At 42.2% G+C, this 19,520-nt stretch overlaps 1 protein-coding gene across 7 annotated transcripts in view; it reads left to right on the forward strand.

Annotated features, from left to right (window-relative positions):
- Positions 1-19,520, forward strand: part of LDLRAD4 (low density lipoprotein receptor class A domain containing 4) — a 564,232-nt gene that overhangs the window by 202,279 nt on the left and 342,433 nt on the right. For all 7 annotated transcript variants that reach the window (XM_090285860.1, XM_090285864.1, XM_090285861.1 and 4 more), the window contains one exon: positions 13,790-14,255. In XM_090285860.1, coding sequence (XP_090141986.1) covers positions 14,216-14,255 — 40 coding nt within the window. In that variant the 5' untranslated portion in view covers positions 13,790-14,215. The remainder of the gene's footprint in view (positions 1-13,789; positions 14,256-19,520) is intronic.

Consider the following 19,520-nt stretch of genomic DNA (forward strand, 5'->3'; position numbering starts at 1 on the left):
CTTGGTGTGGTCCTCCTTGGGTCTAGCTTGTTTGGGACTCTGTGCTTCCTGGACTTGTATGTCTATTTCCTTCACCAAATTTGGGAAGTTTTACTTCATTATTTTCTCACATAAGTTTTCAATTTCTTGCTCTTCCTCTCTCCTTCTGGCACCCCTATTGTCTGGATGTTGGCACATTTAAAGTTGTCTCAGCAGTTCCTAAGCCTCTCCTCATTTTTTTTTTCAATTCTGTTTCCTTATTCTGTACTGGTTGACTGTTTTTTTCTTCCTTATGTTCCAAATCATTGATTTGAACCCTGGTTTTCTTCCTTTCACCATTGATTTTGTTTGGATTTTACTTTGTTTCATTTAGCATAGCCTTCACTTCTTCCCTTATGTGTTCGATGTACTTAAGCATATCTGTCAAGCTTGTGAGCATCTTTATCACCAGTGTTTTGTACTCTGTATATGTTAGGTTGGCTATTTCCTTGTTGCTTAGTTCTCCTACTAGAACCTTGACTTGTTCCCTCTTTTGGGCCATACTTCTCTGTCTCCTCATTCTTTACAGGCTCCTGTGTGTGTTTGTCTCTGCGTCTTAGGTAGAGCTGTCGCACCTTTTATGTTGTAAGGGGCAGAGCCTTAGATATTCGTCAGTACAGGTGACCTGTTTCACCATGGTGTGGCGCTGTATGTCGGGGAGGTGTCTGAGAGGGAACAGCTTGCTCAGTAGTCGTCCCTTTTCCAGGCACTTCTCCCACTTTTGTACAGGCCTGGTGCCTCTCTAGCTGTTGCCCTGGCCATTGTTCCCAGAGTCGGTGGGTCAGCGGATGTTCTAGGACTGTGGGGGCTCTTCAAACAGGCACACTCTACTGAGAAACTGGCAGTTTCTTACTCCGCCTCAACCCCCACTGGTTTGCACAGTCAGAAGCAATGAGGCTTTATTTTCCCCGGTGCTGGGACTGTGAACTATGCGGTCTGGTCTTGTGCTGGGAGTGTTCCTCAGGTGTCTCTCCCTACTTTTTAAAATGTGTGACTGCACTTTCCTCTGGCCTGCTGCTGCTGCCACCACTGCACTGCGTCCTCTCCGCCCTGGCTCTGCCCCTCCTACCTGTCTGGATGAGTATTTCTTCTTTATGTCTGTTTGTTGGACTTCCATGTAGCTCGATTTTCTGGAACTTCTGGTTGTCTCTAGTTTTGAGGTAGTTGTATTCCTTAGTTGTGGAGGGAGATGCAGCGTGTCTGTCTCAGGCTTCATCTTGACTGGAAATCTTGCTTTTACTTTTCTTAGAGAAAAAGATTTGTAGAAGACAATCATGTTTCATTCTCCTTATGACTATTCATAATTTTTTAGTATTCAGTTTCCTTCTTATCCATGCAGGTGGTTTCTGGAGGCAGAGAAAACAGGTAGAGAGAGGGTAATATAAACCATGATTTGACTTGTTTTCAGCCCCTATCATCAGAGATGTCTGCCTTAAAGGTCTTCTGGGATATGTGTAGAATGATGACTGAATATGGGAATAAATTGCTGCCATGGAAACAGCGGTAGCCTCTGTATTTGGTCTGTGGAGAAGGTTCTAGAGTCTAGATGGTTTATTGGAATCTAGATTCTCACTACTCAGATGTGGTCCAAGGACCAGCAGCATTAGCATCCCCCGAGAGCTGGTTAGAAATGCAGAATCTCAGGCTCTGCACGTTACCAGGGTCCATACGGTATCCATGAGGACGTTACACATCTGGAAACTCTCATCTACATTATTGGCTTCCTTGAATGACCAAGCATCAGAATAATATTTGGAGCTATTAAAAACCATAGAATTCTGGTCTCTACCCCCTGAGATATTGACTCACTAGGTATGGAGTCATCCTGATACTAAGCCTGATGTGGGAACCACTGGTGGTATCTGGTTGGTAAAGGGATGCTCGAGATATGCTGGGTGTGTGTCTGGAGGTACTCAGCTGGCTTTGTTCCACAGTCTAGGCTGCTGCGAACTTTCCTTTCTCAGAAACTCCATCCAAGAGTGAACATGTCATTCCTGAGGAGCCCATGGAGGTCTGCAGGCCACTGGACCAGTGTGCTAACATTGTCTGCATCTCCAGCTGACAGGGATGCAGATTTTCAGGCAGTCTAGCTACCCAACCTCTATTCTCTTCTCATCCAGTTCCCATGGAAACAGATTGCGGGGGAAACTGGGCATGGTGCTATCTTTACCCTGTTTGTGGCATTCTGAGGACTGTTTCCATGGGAACCTGAAGGGAAAGGGGATGGTAGTAGAGTAGCTAGACTGCCTTTAAATTTCAATGACAGCATTTGTCCTCACTATGAAATCCCTTTGGCCCAAGTTGATCACTAGGCCAGGGGCCAGTACCGCTCTGAATGTGGCCATGACTCATCTGTAGGGGAAAGTAGGTGGGGAAAGAGGAAGGAAATGGAGCTCTTAAAATATCCTTGAAAATGCCAGTTATTTTCTTTTTTTCCAGGAGAGCCATTTTTATGTTTGATATGAGTTAGTTAAATGTCATTTTTTTAGCTATTATTTCTCATATGGTTTTATTGAATATAATAACATGTTTTTACTCAAAGGAAGGAGAGGGATAAGTTATTTCAATAGGAATAATTTCTCTGATGTGAGGAATTCCTACAGTTAGTAAATATTGACTGTCTCTGTGTATTGGTGTGGGGATGAGGGCCTGGTGGAGTGAAAGAGGGGCTAACTTAGCAGGGCCAGAGTGGGTGCTCTAGTTAGATGGACAAGTTTTGGCCTGTTGTTAAGGAAAAAGTGAAACACACCTGATGTTGACCTATTTAAGTAATTATTTGCAGATGAAAATATTTTATTCTAATCTAACCAGGCTATAGTGTAACAGAACCCCTGGGCTGCTCCGATTGAAACAGAACCCACGGGCTGTTTAGTTAGGGGCCTGATTGCCCACCACCAGAATTATAACTCTCAATACTAGAGTTTAGTGAGAAGAAAAAGAACTGTTTATTTAACAGTTATATAGATTTAGATTATTTGTGGATTTCTACCATTAAGTCTTATGTTCTTTAAAATACCCACAAACACATAGTTCTGCCTCCCTCTACCAAACCAGGCTAGTTTTAGAGAAGTTAGATATACTGTTTTCCTACTTCCTAGACACAGTTCAGCTTTACTGGTAGCTGCCAATCACTCAATTCCAATTGGGGAGGACTTTCTGTGTTGTGGTGCCCACCAGCTTTCAATGTAGAACCGCGTGGAGTCTCAGCCTCCTTGTAAACTGCCTTCTCAAAGCCGCATGGTATTTCCCTCTCAAAACAGCATGGAGAACCTTCTCAAAACTGCATGGAGAACTTCTTCACCAAGCTGCATGGAGAACTCAGCTCCTCTAATCCACATGGAGAACCTAGCTTCTCTAATTCATATGGAAAACTCCCTTCTCAAAGCAGCATGGAGAGTCTTCTCAAAACCACATGGAGAACTCAGCTTCTTTAATCCACATGGAGAACCTAGCTTCTCAAAGCCGCATGGCGAAAGCCCCTTCACCAAGCCGAGTGGAGAGAGCGAGCGCTAAAATTTCTGCAGCTGCTTTTTAAATCCCTGACTGCGTCCTCTGATGCAGTGGGCGTGGCAACCAGTTCTGACCATTCACAGAACCTTATGCAGGCTCTGTAACCTCTTTCCGTACCATTCCATGGTTCAAGACCTCTTCCATCTTCCCGGGCCCTGGAAGCATCAAAGCCATTTGCGAAGCAAAGTTATCAGCAACTAGCCCCAGGCATGCAAAGGCATCCTAAAAGCTGCTTCCTTTTCCCCATCCCCCAGCTGCAAGCTCTGGGGGTTTTTGGACACCCCCATTCTGTAACACTTGGTTTTAACTCTTTCAGTGTTTAGCCAGAGTGGAGTTCATGGGGTCCCATTGAAATGCTATATTTTGTCTTTTCTTTACCCTCTGTTTCTCCCACCTTTCTTAGAACTGATTGACCACATCTTTCTCATATCTCCCAAGGGTCTCCCAACAATGTCGCCCCTGCCCTCTTCCCTGTTCCTCATTACCACCTTAAACATTTATTGAGGGCCTGTTAGATATTCTGGTGCCATGAGCATGCCTTTCATGTATTTTCTCATTTAGTCATCACCACTGTCTTACAATTCTATCAATGCCTCATTTGACAGATGAAGAGACTGAAGCCCAGAGAGGTTGTGTAATCTGCCTGAGTGTGGAGTGGGGGGCTGCTTAGCAGAATTGCCATTATAAGTGCTGTTTGATGCCAGAGCCGTGCTGTGTGCTCTGAGCACAACCCCCCATGGAGTGAGCATCTGTGTCAATGCCAAGGGGGAAAGCAGAGTCCCTGGCTGCAATAATTTGTCACCTAATGGGAGCTGACTTATCATTTTCTCCCACTAGCCAGCCCAAATAAACAGGCAGCTCCCTGCTCTTTGACATTAGTCTGGTGTATTTATATATGGGTATTTTCCCATTTTAAATGTATTTACTAATATATTTATTTTTAAGTCAAAATGGGCAAAATTTAGTTTGATGATTACATACTTCCTTTTGGGATATTTGGGGAACACTGGCCTAGAGAGAATATTTTGATGAAAAGCAATGATAGCTTGCTTTCCTGTGAGGAATAAAATCAAGTCCTCATTCTTGCTGTTTGAGGGAACTTTTACTGCACTAGACTGTGGGAAGGTGGGAAATGAGGAGGTGTTGTTATACATTATGCTAAAGTCTCCTCCTGCCTATCCTTCCCTTCCCTTCCACCCACATATGCCTCCCTCTGGTCCTCAGAGCCTCTATCTGAAGAAGCTTGCTGAGGGCTGCACTGCCGAGCCAGGTTAGAATGAGTCAGTTCCTACTTGTCAACTGCAGCTGGGAATGGGATAAATAAGGACTAGACTTCGAGAGGGAAAAAGGAAGAACTGAAAGAAGATGCTGTTTTAAATGCTGAGAAAGTTGCCTGTCAGTCTGATGAGGTCTGTGGCATCCTTAGATAATAAAAAGCCTCACAGATACTGTGTAGCTAACTTTGGCAAGTGATGGGAACATGAACAGTGATTTTGGGTTCCATATTTGGTGGTTAAAATTTCCTCTTGTTGCCAGAGCCTTGCAGTTGTCCCAGGCATTCTCCTGTCCAGATATGATACCGGTGGATCTGCGGACATGTCAGACAAATCCTCTCAGCATCAAGGATACTACATAGAATGAGACAGTTTCTGTAGCCACTGATATGTGCTTCTAAAGCTGAGCAAACTCACACGCACATGGCCTCAGGTACTGTAAGAGACTGCTTTTGATGAATACTTGGGGCTTCTGGAGGGGTCAATTCTATAGTGCAGGATGGCATGTTTTCATCACTGTTTGGGCTGCTTGGCAGGACACCCAGTACCTGTCTGTAGTGTTTTCCCCCCATGAATAACACTAGTTAGCTTTTCCTGTATAAGAGCACACGCATAGTCTTTGTTACCAAAGTGGCGGAAATTGGTCTAATGAACTTTTTCTGCTTGGCTGGAGGCCTCCAGAACACACAGGGACAGGGTTTGTGTAGTCCCATTAGTAAATACCAGGCAGCCTTTCCCCTGAATCCTCTTCTCCCTTCAACAGCTGCTCTTCAGGACAGATGCACTTTCGTGGCCCTGTCTCATCCAGCCTTTCAGGAAGATGTAAAACTCTATCAGTGTTTCCCTAATATATGTGGAGTCAGGCACTGCTTGTCAAATGGCTTGGTGTGCTGGGGCCTCGCGCAGATGTAACTTTCATTATTGTGTGTAACTGTACCACTGAGAGCTCATTTATCACACTTGGATGGGTTGCTGCTGGTGATAGCAGCTCTGGGGGCCAACTTCAGACAGTACCATTTTGTGTTACATTTTTCAGACATCTGAAATGTTCATCTTAGATTTTTGTAATTGGATTAAATTGTTCCACCAGTACTGACTAGACTAAATGAATTTTATTTCTTCAGCTTGGTATGTCTCAGTTTAAGACGTACTGTAGGTAAAGACCTACAGTTTGGTAGGTCTTTAGCTTTCATATGAGAACCTGTAGTTTCTCTAAGGTAGTCATAGAATCTATGATCTTCATAGGATGATGTGTGTGTAATACATTGCTGCTGCTTCTGGTTCATTTAACTAAGAGTAACAGCACAGTGGGTGAGTGGAAGTTTAAGTTTTAAGAGGCTATGTGATGGATTTGTACTTGTGTCTCCTCTGCAGAAAATGGGAACTTCCTTCTCTCTTGAGAGGTAGGCAGGACTTCTAAATTTTGTTGTAATAGGCATATTTAGTTAGTAAGGAGTCTTTCTGCCAGGGCACAAATTGCTAAACAACTGTGTGCATGCATGTGTGTGACTCACAGTTGCACCTATACTAAATTGAGAAATGGTCTCTACTGACTACTGGTCACAGCTTTGCAGCCCCAGATGTTAAGGAGGTGCCGTCAGGCACTCACTGCATGTCTGCCCCATATGACATTAACTTTTCTTTGGAAAAATCTAAGAAAAACATTATTGGAGTATTTCTGTTCACCACTACCTACCTCAAACTGGATATTGAGTTGTAAAAAAAATTAAGTGGAAAGTTTTCTTTTTCCTAAAGGAATAGATTTTTTAGAAAATGAATATGAGCAAAAAAGGCAAAACTATTTAATGAAAATTTAGACATTCCCTGTGTCTTGTGATTGAAGAGGCATAGATGTGGAGCTGGTCTGGAGTTTTGTAGACAAGAGACATTTAGGAAAACTTTGCTAATGCAAGTGATGAAATTATGCAGATCATTCATTTCTTATAGGGAGGAGCATTGGCTGTTTTATTGTTGATCATTTTTTCTTAGCTTTAAAGTATTGGTGATTCTGTCCCAACATCTCCTGTTGTGTGGAGGAGGAGCACTGGGGTTGGTAGGTGTCCTTTCTGTGCAGTTTCATTCTCCGGTTCTTGCGAAAGCTTTACAAGTGCATGTAAATGGCTTAAAAAGTTAGCACTTTACCAAGGAGGCAAACCAAATGAAAACGGATGGAAGAAAGGTAGACCCTGCATAATTATTTTCTGGCAAAGGGATGTAAAACCTTGGTTACATTTATTTATTACTATCTATTGTTTTTAAAATTTGATACTTCAATATGAAAACATGGAAAAAATGAATATCAAGACCCTTCTTTTCCTTTTAAAGGCAAGTTTTTTTGTCATTTTTTTCCTTTTCTACCACATTTCATACCAAATACATCACCCACAACATTTTCTCTAACTTTGTATCCTTTCACATTTCTCTTTGTTATTAATTTTAGCTGATATAGAATGATTTTGAGCTTATATTTTTATCTATTGAGGGCTTAAAAAAAGACAAATCAACTGAAGAACTACGAGATAAAGTGACATGTGTCGTCACTTTAAGGTCAGGTAAGAAGTGAAAGAAGGTGGGTGGTGTAAGTTCTCAAAGACATAATTTCTGTCTTCTGCTGAGGTGAGTTTGTAAACATTGTAGCCATCATTATTTCTTTAGCATTTATTAGAGACTAATGTTTTGTGTATGTTTCCTCATCCAATGCATCATAATTCTATGAAGTAGATGCCCTTGTTACTTCAATTTTATAGATGAAGAAACTGAGGCTCATAAGGGTTAAGTAACTGCCAAACTCATACATAGCCTAGAATGAGGTAAACTCAAGGTAGTCTGAATCAGAGCGTTTTGTCCTATGGCCTGTTGGTGTGTAAAGCTCTCATTTGAGTGTGTTTTCAATGGTGGGGGGAGGGTGGGCTGTCACTCCTTGTGCTCCAGAGTCCCAGCAGGCATTTCCCACATGAAGTGCCCTTCAAGTTTTGAGTGCCCTGTGTTCAGCAGCCTCCTTATGTACTGTGGCCTTGGTACTTTGTGCATTTGACAGGGAGGTGACCCAGCTTAAGCTCAGATGCAATTCAGTGTGTATAACCAGCATTTGTTGGGGTCCTGCTCATTCTGGTCCCCATCATCAATGCTAAGGACACTAAAATTAACAAGAAAAGGTTTTTGTTAGGAAATACCTCCATAGACAGAGACAAAATAGAAACCACGGGGGTAGGAGCTTGGTTTGTTTTGCTCACTGCTGTCTCTCAGCACCTAAAATAATGCCTGGCTAAAGTAACAACCTCACAAATAGTTGAAATACTGAATGAGAACCTGCTTTCTCAGGGGTATTCTGAACGTCAGAGAACAGAGAAAATCATGAACAAGGCCCAGGTGCCCAACGGAAGCCTGCCTTTAGCTGAGCTGTGAATGCAGGTATTGGCAGAGCAGGCATGAATGGGCGATGAGGGCATTGGAGGGTGCGTGTGAGGAGGACAAAAATTGTTTTGTATAAATAGCTCATCAATTCATATTCTCTTCTATTGTCATCAAGGAATGAGATGACAACTCCCCTTTTTTTGCTCACACTTGTTAGCTCCCTGTATGACCTCCTTTTTCTTTGCCTTTCATGCCCAGTGTAAGCTGATTTTATCTGAAGAAAGTTGGGGTGGGGGAGAGTGCTAGGTGTGGAGCAGCTCAGAGTCCAATTCCTGCTGTGGCCAACCTGTCGCACCAGGCTGTGAGAGGTAACCATTTCTCATGTAGCTGTGCTCTGCTCAGCTAGCATCCACAGTTGAGGTGACCATGAAGTGCTCAGACTAGGTCAGGAACGCTGCAGTGCATGGTCACCTGAGGATTGTGCAACCCTGTGCCAAGCTGCTGACTTCTTTGTCTTTTCTTTCGGGCATGTTGGTGTTGTGGGCATGGCCCAGTTTGGGCTTGGGAAAGTGGAAATAGTCTCAGTATTCCGTGATTTCCTCTGATAGTTGGCTTCAAATGTACACTGTAGCTCCTTCTCAGCTTCTTCCTTTGGTCAATTTGCATGTATGGGAGAACTTTGAGCTTGGGCCTGGACTGACACCTGGTTCTTGTCCCAGCTCTACCTCTGTCACCACTGACACCTTTAGCATATTCCCTCTCCTCTCTGAGCCTCATTCTCCTCCTCCATCAAATGAAGGGGCGAGATAGATGGCTGCTATTGCTGCCTTTGCTTCTCAATAGTATAAGGAGATAGTTATAGAGTTACTGATTCACTAGGGACAGTTATCCTACTTAATTATTTTGGGGGTGAACTTTCTCCAACTTGGTATATGGGTTTATCAAGTGTCATATTTGAAAAAGTGACTTATTATTATGTTCTAATATAATTGCCACTTTTTCCTGTTTGTAGTTTGTGTGTGCATTTGAAACAAGCATTTCAGATTTTGAACTTGCTTTCCTGAAGTGGTGACCTAAGTAACTGGACTCCATCAAGCTACCCAAGGCTAGGACAGCTTTCAGGTTGCATTTTCAAAGCTATAAATTGTTTTACACACTGAATCACAGAAATTAAAAGTAACCTGAAGAATTTGTAACATCCTAACTCAATTTCCCCTGGTTGCACCCAGACCATTTCTCTGACTTGTTCTCAGACTTGTGTTTATGTATGGATTTTCTGTGCTTGTTTGCCATGCCATTTTCATGCATATTTGTCATATCTCCCTTGATCAGAAACACTGCCACAGGGGTACACTCAGATCAAAAGGGACTTTGGATTCCCCTTCTCACTTTACAAACGAGGAAGTGGGAGCCTGATAGGCTGCAGGACTTGACCAAGTCCTCTAAATGGGCCCAAGACCAGGGGAGGGATGCCCTGCCAGTGCTCTTTGCCCTACTGCTGACATGCAGGCAGGGCCATGTTTTTCTAAGTTCCTGCTTTTTTGCTGTTAGGAAATCCTGAGACTGACTGGCACTTGCCAAGGTCTAAACCATCTGTTCGTGCGGTAGAGAGACTCGTGTGGAGAAGTGTGATGTCTCTCTCCCAGAGTGACACCCTGTTCACACTCTGTCCGGAAATAGATCCTCGGGTTTCTTTTTCTACTTTTTCTCACATCTGGTCATTGCCACTCTGAACTTAAATGAACCAGCCCATAATTGAGATTTAATTTTTTTTTTTTTTTTTTGGTAAGCAGTGCAGTACTGGTCTTAATGTTTTAATTTTTATGTTTTAAATTATCTCTGTTTCTCCAGTGTTTCTTTCTCCCTGGACCTTCTCTGATGGGTAGAGCAATGATGGGTCAGTTAGACGCACACACAGGGCCTCAGCTCCAAGAGTCTCTGTGGTCTGGAGCCCTTCAGGTTGCTCAGTGTAGCCATTACCTAGGTAACCAACACTCAGCCAGTGAAGCAGTCTGTCCACAGTATGCGAAAATAAAAAATGAAACTGTAGTGTTTATTCTTTATGGACTTCACATTTTTTGAATGTTACTAGGTTTTAAAAAAAGGTTGTTTTACTTCTCCATTGGGTTTTGGCTGCTGTGCCCAGTGTATCACCCTAGTGTTCCCTGAACTGCAAATGTCTATTTTTACAGGGTGTGCTTTTATGAAGTCTCTGATTTGTTGAATGCAGTGAAGTTTTCATTCCCCAGTGATTACTAAGAGGACTGCATTGCATAAAAGTTTTTATGATCAAGTGGTAAAGTCAACATATTCCACAACTTATCTGGTTAGGTTTTGTGGGTGTTCACATTCATGTTTTTAAAAAATGTCCCTTCCTTGTGGGGGTGTTTTTCTGTTTGGTGTGCTCTCTTTCCTTAGTAACTGTTGCTCTGTTATGGGAGGGACTTAATGACATTTTTCAAGGGCAATACAGTATTCCCTCACTTATTGTGGGTATTACGTTCTAGACCCCCCTGTGAAGTAGGAACCTTACATTTATTCTACACTCTTAAACCTACCTAACTTTAACAACATACATATACAGTACCGCAAAATCCCACGATATAGCGAAAAATGCATGATAAATAATTAAATATAATATTTTTAAAAATCCTGCGATACAGTGAGGCCACGATAAGTGAACCGCGATATAGAGAGGGACTACTGTATTGAATTAATTATTTCCTGGTTAGTCCTGCCCATCTTCCCAGTACAAATACAACATGTGTGTGAGTGTGTGTGTTGTATGTGTGGTTGGCAAGAGAATGATAGTAGTGTGCTTACTGTAGAGAATGGCTCTTGAATGTGTGGCTCAGGATTAGTCTGTGACCTTGTGTTCTGAGTAGGTTGCCTCTTTCTTTATGCTTTCTCTCATCAACCCCCTTGATTTTCTTGATTTGGGTACTAATAGGCTTCAAGGCATTTTGACTCAGGGAACTACCTGAGATTCAGAACTAGCATGGGACAAGGCACTCAGGGGCTAGTCCTGACTCTCCTACACGCTGCTTCTTGTGGCTATGTTAAGCTCTGTAGCGTTAGTTTTCTCTCTCATTTGAAAAGATTTAAAGCAATGACCTCCGTGGGCCTTTATTGGATGGGATGTTCTGTGACTTGTGAGTGCAGTAGGAATCACTGCTCATCATCACTATCTCATCTTGATTTAGTAGGAAAAGCCCTTGCCAGTTCAGAGGCTCAGTCAGAACTGTGGAACAGCCTCTCAACCTAGGAAACACTGCCTGTCAGTTCATGACTGGTTATGGTGATAGTGGTGGTGTTTGCCGAGCCTTTCTGTATGTACCCCTCTGAATACCAATGGCCTTCATCCACCCATCTGTTCATTCAGGCATCAGGCAGCGTCTTAGGTGTGGAGGGGCAATGGAGAGTCAGCCAGTCACTGTCCTTGTCCCCATGGTGCTTAAAGTCTAGAGGGAGAGATGGACACTAAGCATTTATGACCCTTACATGCAGCCACAACTATGGCAAGTTCTGGGAAACCTGGTTATCTGGCTCCAAATTTAGCCTGGGGGATGATCCAGGTGGCATCTCTGAGGAGGGTTGTTTGAGCTGAGACCAGAAAGTGAGCGGCAGTTCATGAGCAGGAGCCACATGAGAGTGGAAGATAGGAAGGACAAGCAGATCAGACACTATCTGTCAGCTGCTCTGCCTTTTTGTTGTTTTTTGGGTGGTTACTAAGCTGTGAAACAGACCTCAGATCTCCAGACTGCTAGGTCATCTGACACATTTTTACTGAGCATGGCTGGGTTTCTGGATGGTTGGGTCCCTCCAGTTTCTAGAGACCTTCTACCTCTTTCTTGTATAGTTCTAGGAAGTATCGTTAGGAATAAATATTGATAGCCCTTACAGTTTCATTTTAACTTAAAAATTGTCTGTAAGGAAACTCAGAGTATATGTAGAAATACACAAGTTGTCCATTAATGAGATAACACAGTTGTGTCCCTCCGTCCTTTGTTAGGAACAGCACACATCATGCTTCAAAATTCCTGTCCAAGACCATGTCTGAGATCTTACAATGAACTATCTTACACTTGTTGCCATACCTCTATTTAGGAAGAAGTAAAGTTAAGAATTGGTGAATGTGATAATGACAGTAAAAGAAAAGCGTGTTGTTTCTTCTATTTCTAACCACATCTGCCTTAATCTTTCCTGTAGCCATTTAAAATATTATATAGGATAGCTTGATTTCTTAAAAAGTGATAGTGTACCTTTTGCAATGAAACAAAATAATATTTTTAAAAAAACCATAATGAAACAATCTCATCACACTCAGTTTGTCTCTGAGTTCAAAGATTATGTCTAGCATTTCTGTGCTTTGAAAGAATCATAGAAAGTGGCAAAGAAAATTAAGGTTTTAGGTCAGGTGGGCTATTGTTTTTATCTGGCAATTCCATTTCCTAAAATTGATAACTATGATGCACATGATTAGTTTACTTTAGAAGTTGGTGCAGAACGTTGGGATGCTGGTACTCTGTGTGTTGGTCATTTTATATGGAATGTTTAAATTCAGAGAAAAAAATATTTTCCCCACATTTCAAGCATTTCAAAACCACCATTTACATAAATGATTTTTAATTACCTATGGACTTCTACTGGGCTACGCCTTATTAACTGGATTGTTACTGCAGATGCATCAAGGTAATACAATTGAACTTCTTAATATAATTAAAGTGCTTCGTTAATACATATAGTCTTCCTTTATAGTTAGTCAGTATTAGTGATGTTTTACTTTATTACCTTATTTTATATTTATAGCATTAAGAGGGTTTTTATAGAGGGTTCCTTTCTGTTATGTGCTGTTTCCTTAAATTCTTTTTCTTTTTCCTAGTTTGATGGTGAAAAAAAGGAATAAGGCTACATTTTATAAAAATTTGTTATAAATTGATTAAAATGAAGTGGTAATAATGGAAAAAAGGTTCTTTTCCTCTAATACTAGAGAGTTACATTTGGGATTCCATTTTAAAAGTCTGGTCCTTTGAGCTTCTGACATTCTTGTTATTAATGTTACTTCTTGTGTAATAGGACAACACTGAAATATCTGAAAGTATTTTGTAAAGTGTTATTATGTAATATATGGTAGAGTTTGTAGTTTAAATTTTCTTTTCCTTCCCATTCTTTAAAAAAATTAACATGAGCCTTCGTTTCCCCCTTAAAAGTTATCTTTCAAAACTTCTCAACCCTAGGTTTTTCTAGAGTGCTGACGGCAGTGGATCTAAACCTCAGACTGCATCTCTAAGATCTCAGGAATGAGCTTGGGAAATGGGCTTCTTCAGGGTGTCTGTGAACTATGTGTAACCTGGGAGGGGAATTGTAAGATCGTATGACCTTTGTAGCCATTCTGAGAGAGGCTTGGAGCAGTGAGCACTGTGTTGTCTCCTCTTGTATTCCTGCCCTTTCGCAGGCTCTTGGGAAAAGGGGCCACAGTTGCCCCTTCCCCAGAGCTCTTCCAGGGCCTGCAGTGTGGTTATGAGCATGGCACCGTGTGGCTTCTTATTTTTTCCTGTTTTGCTTCTGTGGGTCTACTAATTTCAGGTTCCTACAGGTCATCAGGAAAGTGATCTCTTTCTTTTTAATTTCAGCAAGGGAAGAGGTAAAGCACAGAGAGCAGCAGATCAGACCATACCGAGCTCCATTGGAGCAGCTGAGAGCTGTGGAGGATGCCGGCTGCTGAGCCGCTGAGGAGGCCCTCGCTCTAAGGTGGGAAAGCAGGTCATAGCAGGACAGCTACTGCCACTCCTGGGTTCACCATGGCCTCTACCCTCTGGCTGGATGGCTGATGTGACTGTGTGCCCCATTTGTGTACCCTGCTGGACTGGGTGCTGTCCCAAGTACCGCCTGTTCTGTGGGAGCAGGGCAGGAGGGCATCAGATGCTACCAAAAGCTGGACGGAGCAAAGCAATGGACTCCGACAAGCTAAGATGGAAGTGACCTGAGGCTTTGCCCAGGCGGTTTCCTCTTGACAGGACAGCTTAAGAGTCGGAGCACAGACTTGTCTGGGGAGCAGTATGCAGGAAGCTGGTTATCAGGCCACAAATGCTTTCACAGGTGAGAATTCTCCACACTTAAATGAAAACTTTATTTCAACTTATTGTTGATAGGTAATAAAATGGCAAACAACTGTATAAAATGAATGTACATTTGCACTGAAGAACTAAAGGCCATATAGAATCAAGGGCTCAGGCTGCCATGATGACTGATTTTGACAAAATAATAGCATGTTTTCTTTCTCTCTAAATATGAATTTGAAAAAAGCTTTTATTTGTGTAATAGAGCACATATAGTATCTTGTAAGTTGTTATTCTTGAAAGGAATCTATCACTTGCAGAGCAATGTATAGGGGATGTGCTTTTCTTTGCAGAACTGGGACAACTCTTTGAGTGAGTAAAGTTATTGCTGACGAGTAATTTTTCCCTCTCCATCTTTAGTTTGCTTCCTCCGATTTATTCATGGGCAAAAATGGTGGTGAGGTGGTAACTCTGCTGAACTGGCCTTTCGGTGAGGATCTTTTCCTCTAAATGAGCTCATGCAGAAGTCTGGCATCACTACTTCACAGTGATGAAACTGGCTGCCAGTTTGAACATCTTCCAGGAAACCACTTAGTCTGGCCCAAGACATGGAGGCTTTTGAATTTGGGTTCTGGATCTTAGTCTGATTTGCTCAACATCCCAGGAAGTTGCTCAATTATTCTGGGCCTCTGGCTCCTCGTTTATCAAGTGGGAGCTGTGAAATTAAAGAACCTCGTGGAATTCAGGGATAACTCTTTACATCGGTTTTTTTTTTTTTAAGAGAGATGGTAGAGTAATCACAAGAAGTGACCATATTCTCTGGTCCTGTGAATCCTAAATGTTTGTAGCTGTTGACACTTTGTGGAGAGAGCAGGTCAAGTTGTTGGAGTGCATGGAGAGAACTTGTGGCTTAGGTTTGGGAGTCACACAGACTTGCATTGGACTTTGCCTTCTCCACTGACTAGAGCTCTGCACCTGGACAGTCATTGGGCTTCTTTCCAATTCCCTTTGCTCATTTGTAAATCAAGATGGTCATGTGTGCAACTCTCATGATGCTGCTCTGAGGAGAAATGAGACAACATGTGAAACACAGAACACAGGTCTTGATCCTTTTCAGGCTTCAGCTGTTTCCTGATGTTGAGTCATAGTATGGAGCCAGGTTGCCTAGTCCAGTCCTTGATGCTTCTTACGCTCAGATCTTTGAGCAGACTCCTTAGATCTCTCAGCATCTGCAACTGTGACATGGGAGCCTCCATGCTGGAGGCTTGGGAAGGTCTTCCTAGAGTGGCCATAGCCCACTGAAAAATGTTTGAAACAGCTATTTAAATGTAGGTTCAAGAGAGCATGCAAATTGAGCTCTTTAAAGCTGTCTTCAGACTTCCAGCCTGGGTGGCTGAAAACCATACCTTTCTGTCTTCCCTTAATGGGTATACTTCAGTTGTTTCAGTCACTTGAGCTGTTCTTTCATAGAATGCCACCTCCCTCTCTGGGAAGAGGGTGACCTGCAGGGCTGTCACCTCTCTGTGAAGTGGCTATGTGTACTGCCCTTCATACTCTTATTCCCTATTTTCCAGGAAATAGCTGGGAGGAGAAGCATCTAGGTGGTACATGGAAATAAGCTCTTAGAAGCAGTTGTGAGAGGAAGAGGAAGCAAGAAAAGAGAAGGAAGAGAAGCTGGACAAAAAGAACCGGAGGAAGAGTGACATGTAGTTCAAAATGTAGACTAGCCCGGAGGTGGGTTTCTAGGTACAGTTTCTTCACCCTCCTGAGCCTGGCGCTGGTCTGTTGTGGCTCATACTTAGACATTGTGTGCAGTTTTCATCACTCATTGAGGTCCTCTGCAGCTTCTCTGTCCTGGGGGAAAGTAATTCTCCACCCCATCAGGAACCCAGGCTGGCCTGAGTTAGAAGGCACAGTAGGCTCTGAATAATGAAACCCCTAGGTTTTGCCTGGAGAATTCTCAGTAGTTAGGATAGTGCCTGGCACATTAATTAAGGCCCAAATGAATGGAAGCTGTTATTATGACTTTTACTGCCTGGGTTGTGGGCTGTGTACAGGGCCCTGTGTCACCTCCTTACACACTCATACAGGAGAAGCATCTTCATTGCTGGGTTAGTTCAGCCACCCTCTTGAGGCTACTCCCCAGCTCATATTTTCTTACTTCCTTTAACTCATCATTTTCCTAACAACTCTTGTTTCCTTACAGATTTGGCCTCCTAAGTTCCATCTGCCTGTCTGAATAATAATCATACTACTACTAGTAGTACAATGCTAACCATGGCTAATATTTTAGAGAATTTACTGTGTGCTTTAGCTATGTTACTTCTGTCAGTCTTTACCACATCTCTGATGCCACTGTTAGTGTGCTGGTGGTGTTGGTATGGAGAGCACATTCAGAGTAGCTAAGAATTAGATCCACCCTTTCCAAATCTTCTAGCACTGTGTGTGACTTCAGTTGCAATGGGGGTCACCTGGGGAGCCCAACTACTGCCTGGGTCTCACCCTCAGAGATTGGGATTTAATTGGTCTCTGCATCACGTAGCCCTGCATCCTAACAAGATCCCCAAGTCCTTGGTGCATATAAAAGTCTGGGAAGCACTGAGAGCCAGCATTGTACAGGGTGGTGTTTAGAGGTGACATGTGGGTTGGGAGAGTCAGTTCTTGAGAAGAATAACTGACTTATCCCATTGCTGCAAGAGGGATGATTGAATTAAATAATCTTCAAATTTGAATCTGCAAATGTTGTTAAAGAATCTGTCAAATGTTGAATGTTAGTTATCAGAGCTGGGCACTGTACCTACAGTGCCTGTGGGACAATGGTTTTAGCTTCTCGATATCTCTAGGAAATAACCAGTGGTAAAATGAAGGAGTTGGAAGTACCCAGCCTCTTATGGCGGTGGGTCCTGGTGGATTCTGCTCATCATTTTTATTCTTTGCCTGCTCTTCTCATCTTTCTTTGCCCACATAGGTGGTAAAAGTTACTTATGATGTAGGATGAAAGAGCTGACCCCCTGTCCTGCCCAAGCAGCTAGCTAAAACTGTAGCCTTAGATGGAGGTGAGTAGGAGGCTGGTGCCCATCCCCTTAGCTGGTATGCTGTATGTATGTTTTTCAACTATAGTCTTTTCTTATCCCAGGGCAACTAAAGATGCTAACAGTTTAGTTTTTGGAATTGAAGATAGACTGATTTTGCTCATTCTCTAGGCTAATGGAAAGGAGCCTTGCTTTAGATATCTTAAATGATAAAGGAGTTAAGGCCTCTTCCCTTTGCTTTAAATCTTGTTTTAGATCAAGACAAAAAAGTTACTATGCAGTTAACTATACTTCCCCTTAAACTAACTTGCCAGTTTATATTTTATGTTTTAGTTCTCATGGTGGGGGGTGTTCAAGATTCCTGTTTAACAGGGACTTAGAACTGCAGCCTGGCTGGGAAACCTACGTGAAGCTGTTTTTGCCTGGCAAGCCCACTGCTTGCTTGTTTGGAGTACGTGAAATTACCATGATGGGTGGTGGGAGCATGGAAGGCCCCCTCCCCAACTGCTGGCCCACCTGTGTGGTTACAAGTCCCCTCTTAAGTCTTGCTTCCTCTATGAGGTATACCCACATAGATACATATTGCAAATTCAATATGATTTTATTAGGCTAATTGTCACATAAAGGAATTTATACATTGTATTTAATTTTCTCAGTGCATGTAATTTAGAAATGATTTTGATCATTTAGATACTATTTTGCGACAAAAAATAATAACTTAATTTTTCCCTTTTATGTGCTTTCCAAATTTTTTTACAATGAGCAGGGTTCCTTTATGCAACAATTACCCATACATAGTCTTGTCATATGGAGCTTTGCACTATTAACATTTTGGCCTGTGTCCTTTCAATATATTTCCTGTGCATATTTTTTCTTACAGAACTGTGTTGATAATACATATTCAATTTTATAACCCAATCATTGCCCTTTTAACATTTATTATAAGCATTTTCTTTTAAATATGGTTTAAAAATAGCTTCATAGTATTCTTTTATGTATGTGTTCTTGAATTTTAAAAGTGTGCTCTTATTGTTGGATATTATAGTTTTTGGCAGCTTTTCTCCTTATAAATAATACTTTGATGAACACCTTTATGCTAAAAGTCTTCTATATATTGGGTTATTTCCTTAGGATAAAATATAAGAAACAGGATTATTAAGTCTAAAGATGTGAATTTTATTAAGGTTTATGGTTGAATTTCCAAAGGGTTTGGTCAATCCTAGCTTCTGAGACCGTGCTGAGCTCAGTTTCTTCCAATTGCCTGTTCACTGTTGCTGGGGCCCATCCCTGCCATTCTTCTGTGAGATGGAGCTGCCCTGCCTGCCCTGCCAGGTGCCATGAGATTAATTCATGTTGGTGGAGCTTTTTGCAGCACACTGCTGCAAAGGTTACCCGAGTGCCGCAGTGATGATGATATTGCTAATATTTCATTTGGGCAAAGGAAAACTCAGGCATACTAAGTTCACTGGTTTTGTTCTATCAGGCAGTATTTCTGTGTGGCTGTAGTTCACTGAGGCAATTATGTAGATAGATAGACTCCAGCAAGATAAGCTCTTGTGAAAACAAACCCCCAGTGCCTCTGGGCAGATAGAAGTGGACATCTTTCCATGATATGTCAGTTAGACGTTCACTGAAGTGTCCTAATAATAGTGATGGAGATTTTGTCTGAGGTTTACTGTACTTGTTGGTGACTCAGAAAACGCCCTGCCTAGGTTATCACTGTGTACATCCTAAAGAAGATGCTGGTTTGAGGTTCTGCCTCCTCCCCACCCCCAATGCCACCCTTAGATATTATAAAGGTGTTACACAATTACTTAAGTTCTCTGAATCATTTCATTAAATGTTAGAAAAAAACATTTAACCTTGAATAACTAGGTAAATGGACCAAATTCCTGTAGATTTTGCAAATCTTGTGAAAAGAATAATCAGATCTAGTTGTTAGATAAATTAAGGTTATTTCACTCATGAATGAGAAAGATGAGAGTTGATTTAATAGTTTTTAGGTATCTGCAAGAGAGCTATTTTATAAATGATGGTGACCAGGTTTACTTAGCCATTTATTATCAAAAGGGAGAATCACTTAAATTAAGTTGTTGGATGCCTGTTTTTATCCCCATGGAATTCTTTCACACTAGCAGGGATGCTGGGACCCTGCTTGGCGTGGATATAGCCTCACCTGGACACATGACTGGAGTTGCACTGTTCCTAGGGCTCTGAAAATCTTGGGAGGATCCTGCGTCACTTCCTTCCTACCACCCAGAACCTTCAGCTTA

Source organism: Furipterus horrens, unplaced genomic scaffold, assembly GCF_987537825.1.
Source record: "Furipterus horrens unplaced genomic scaffold, mFurHor1.1.pri manual_scaffold_8, whole genome shotgun sequence".
In the NCBI taxonomy this organism is placed as follows: domain Eukaryota; kingdom Metazoa; phylum Chordata; class Mammalia; order Chiroptera; family Furipteridae; genus Furipterus; species Furipterus horrens.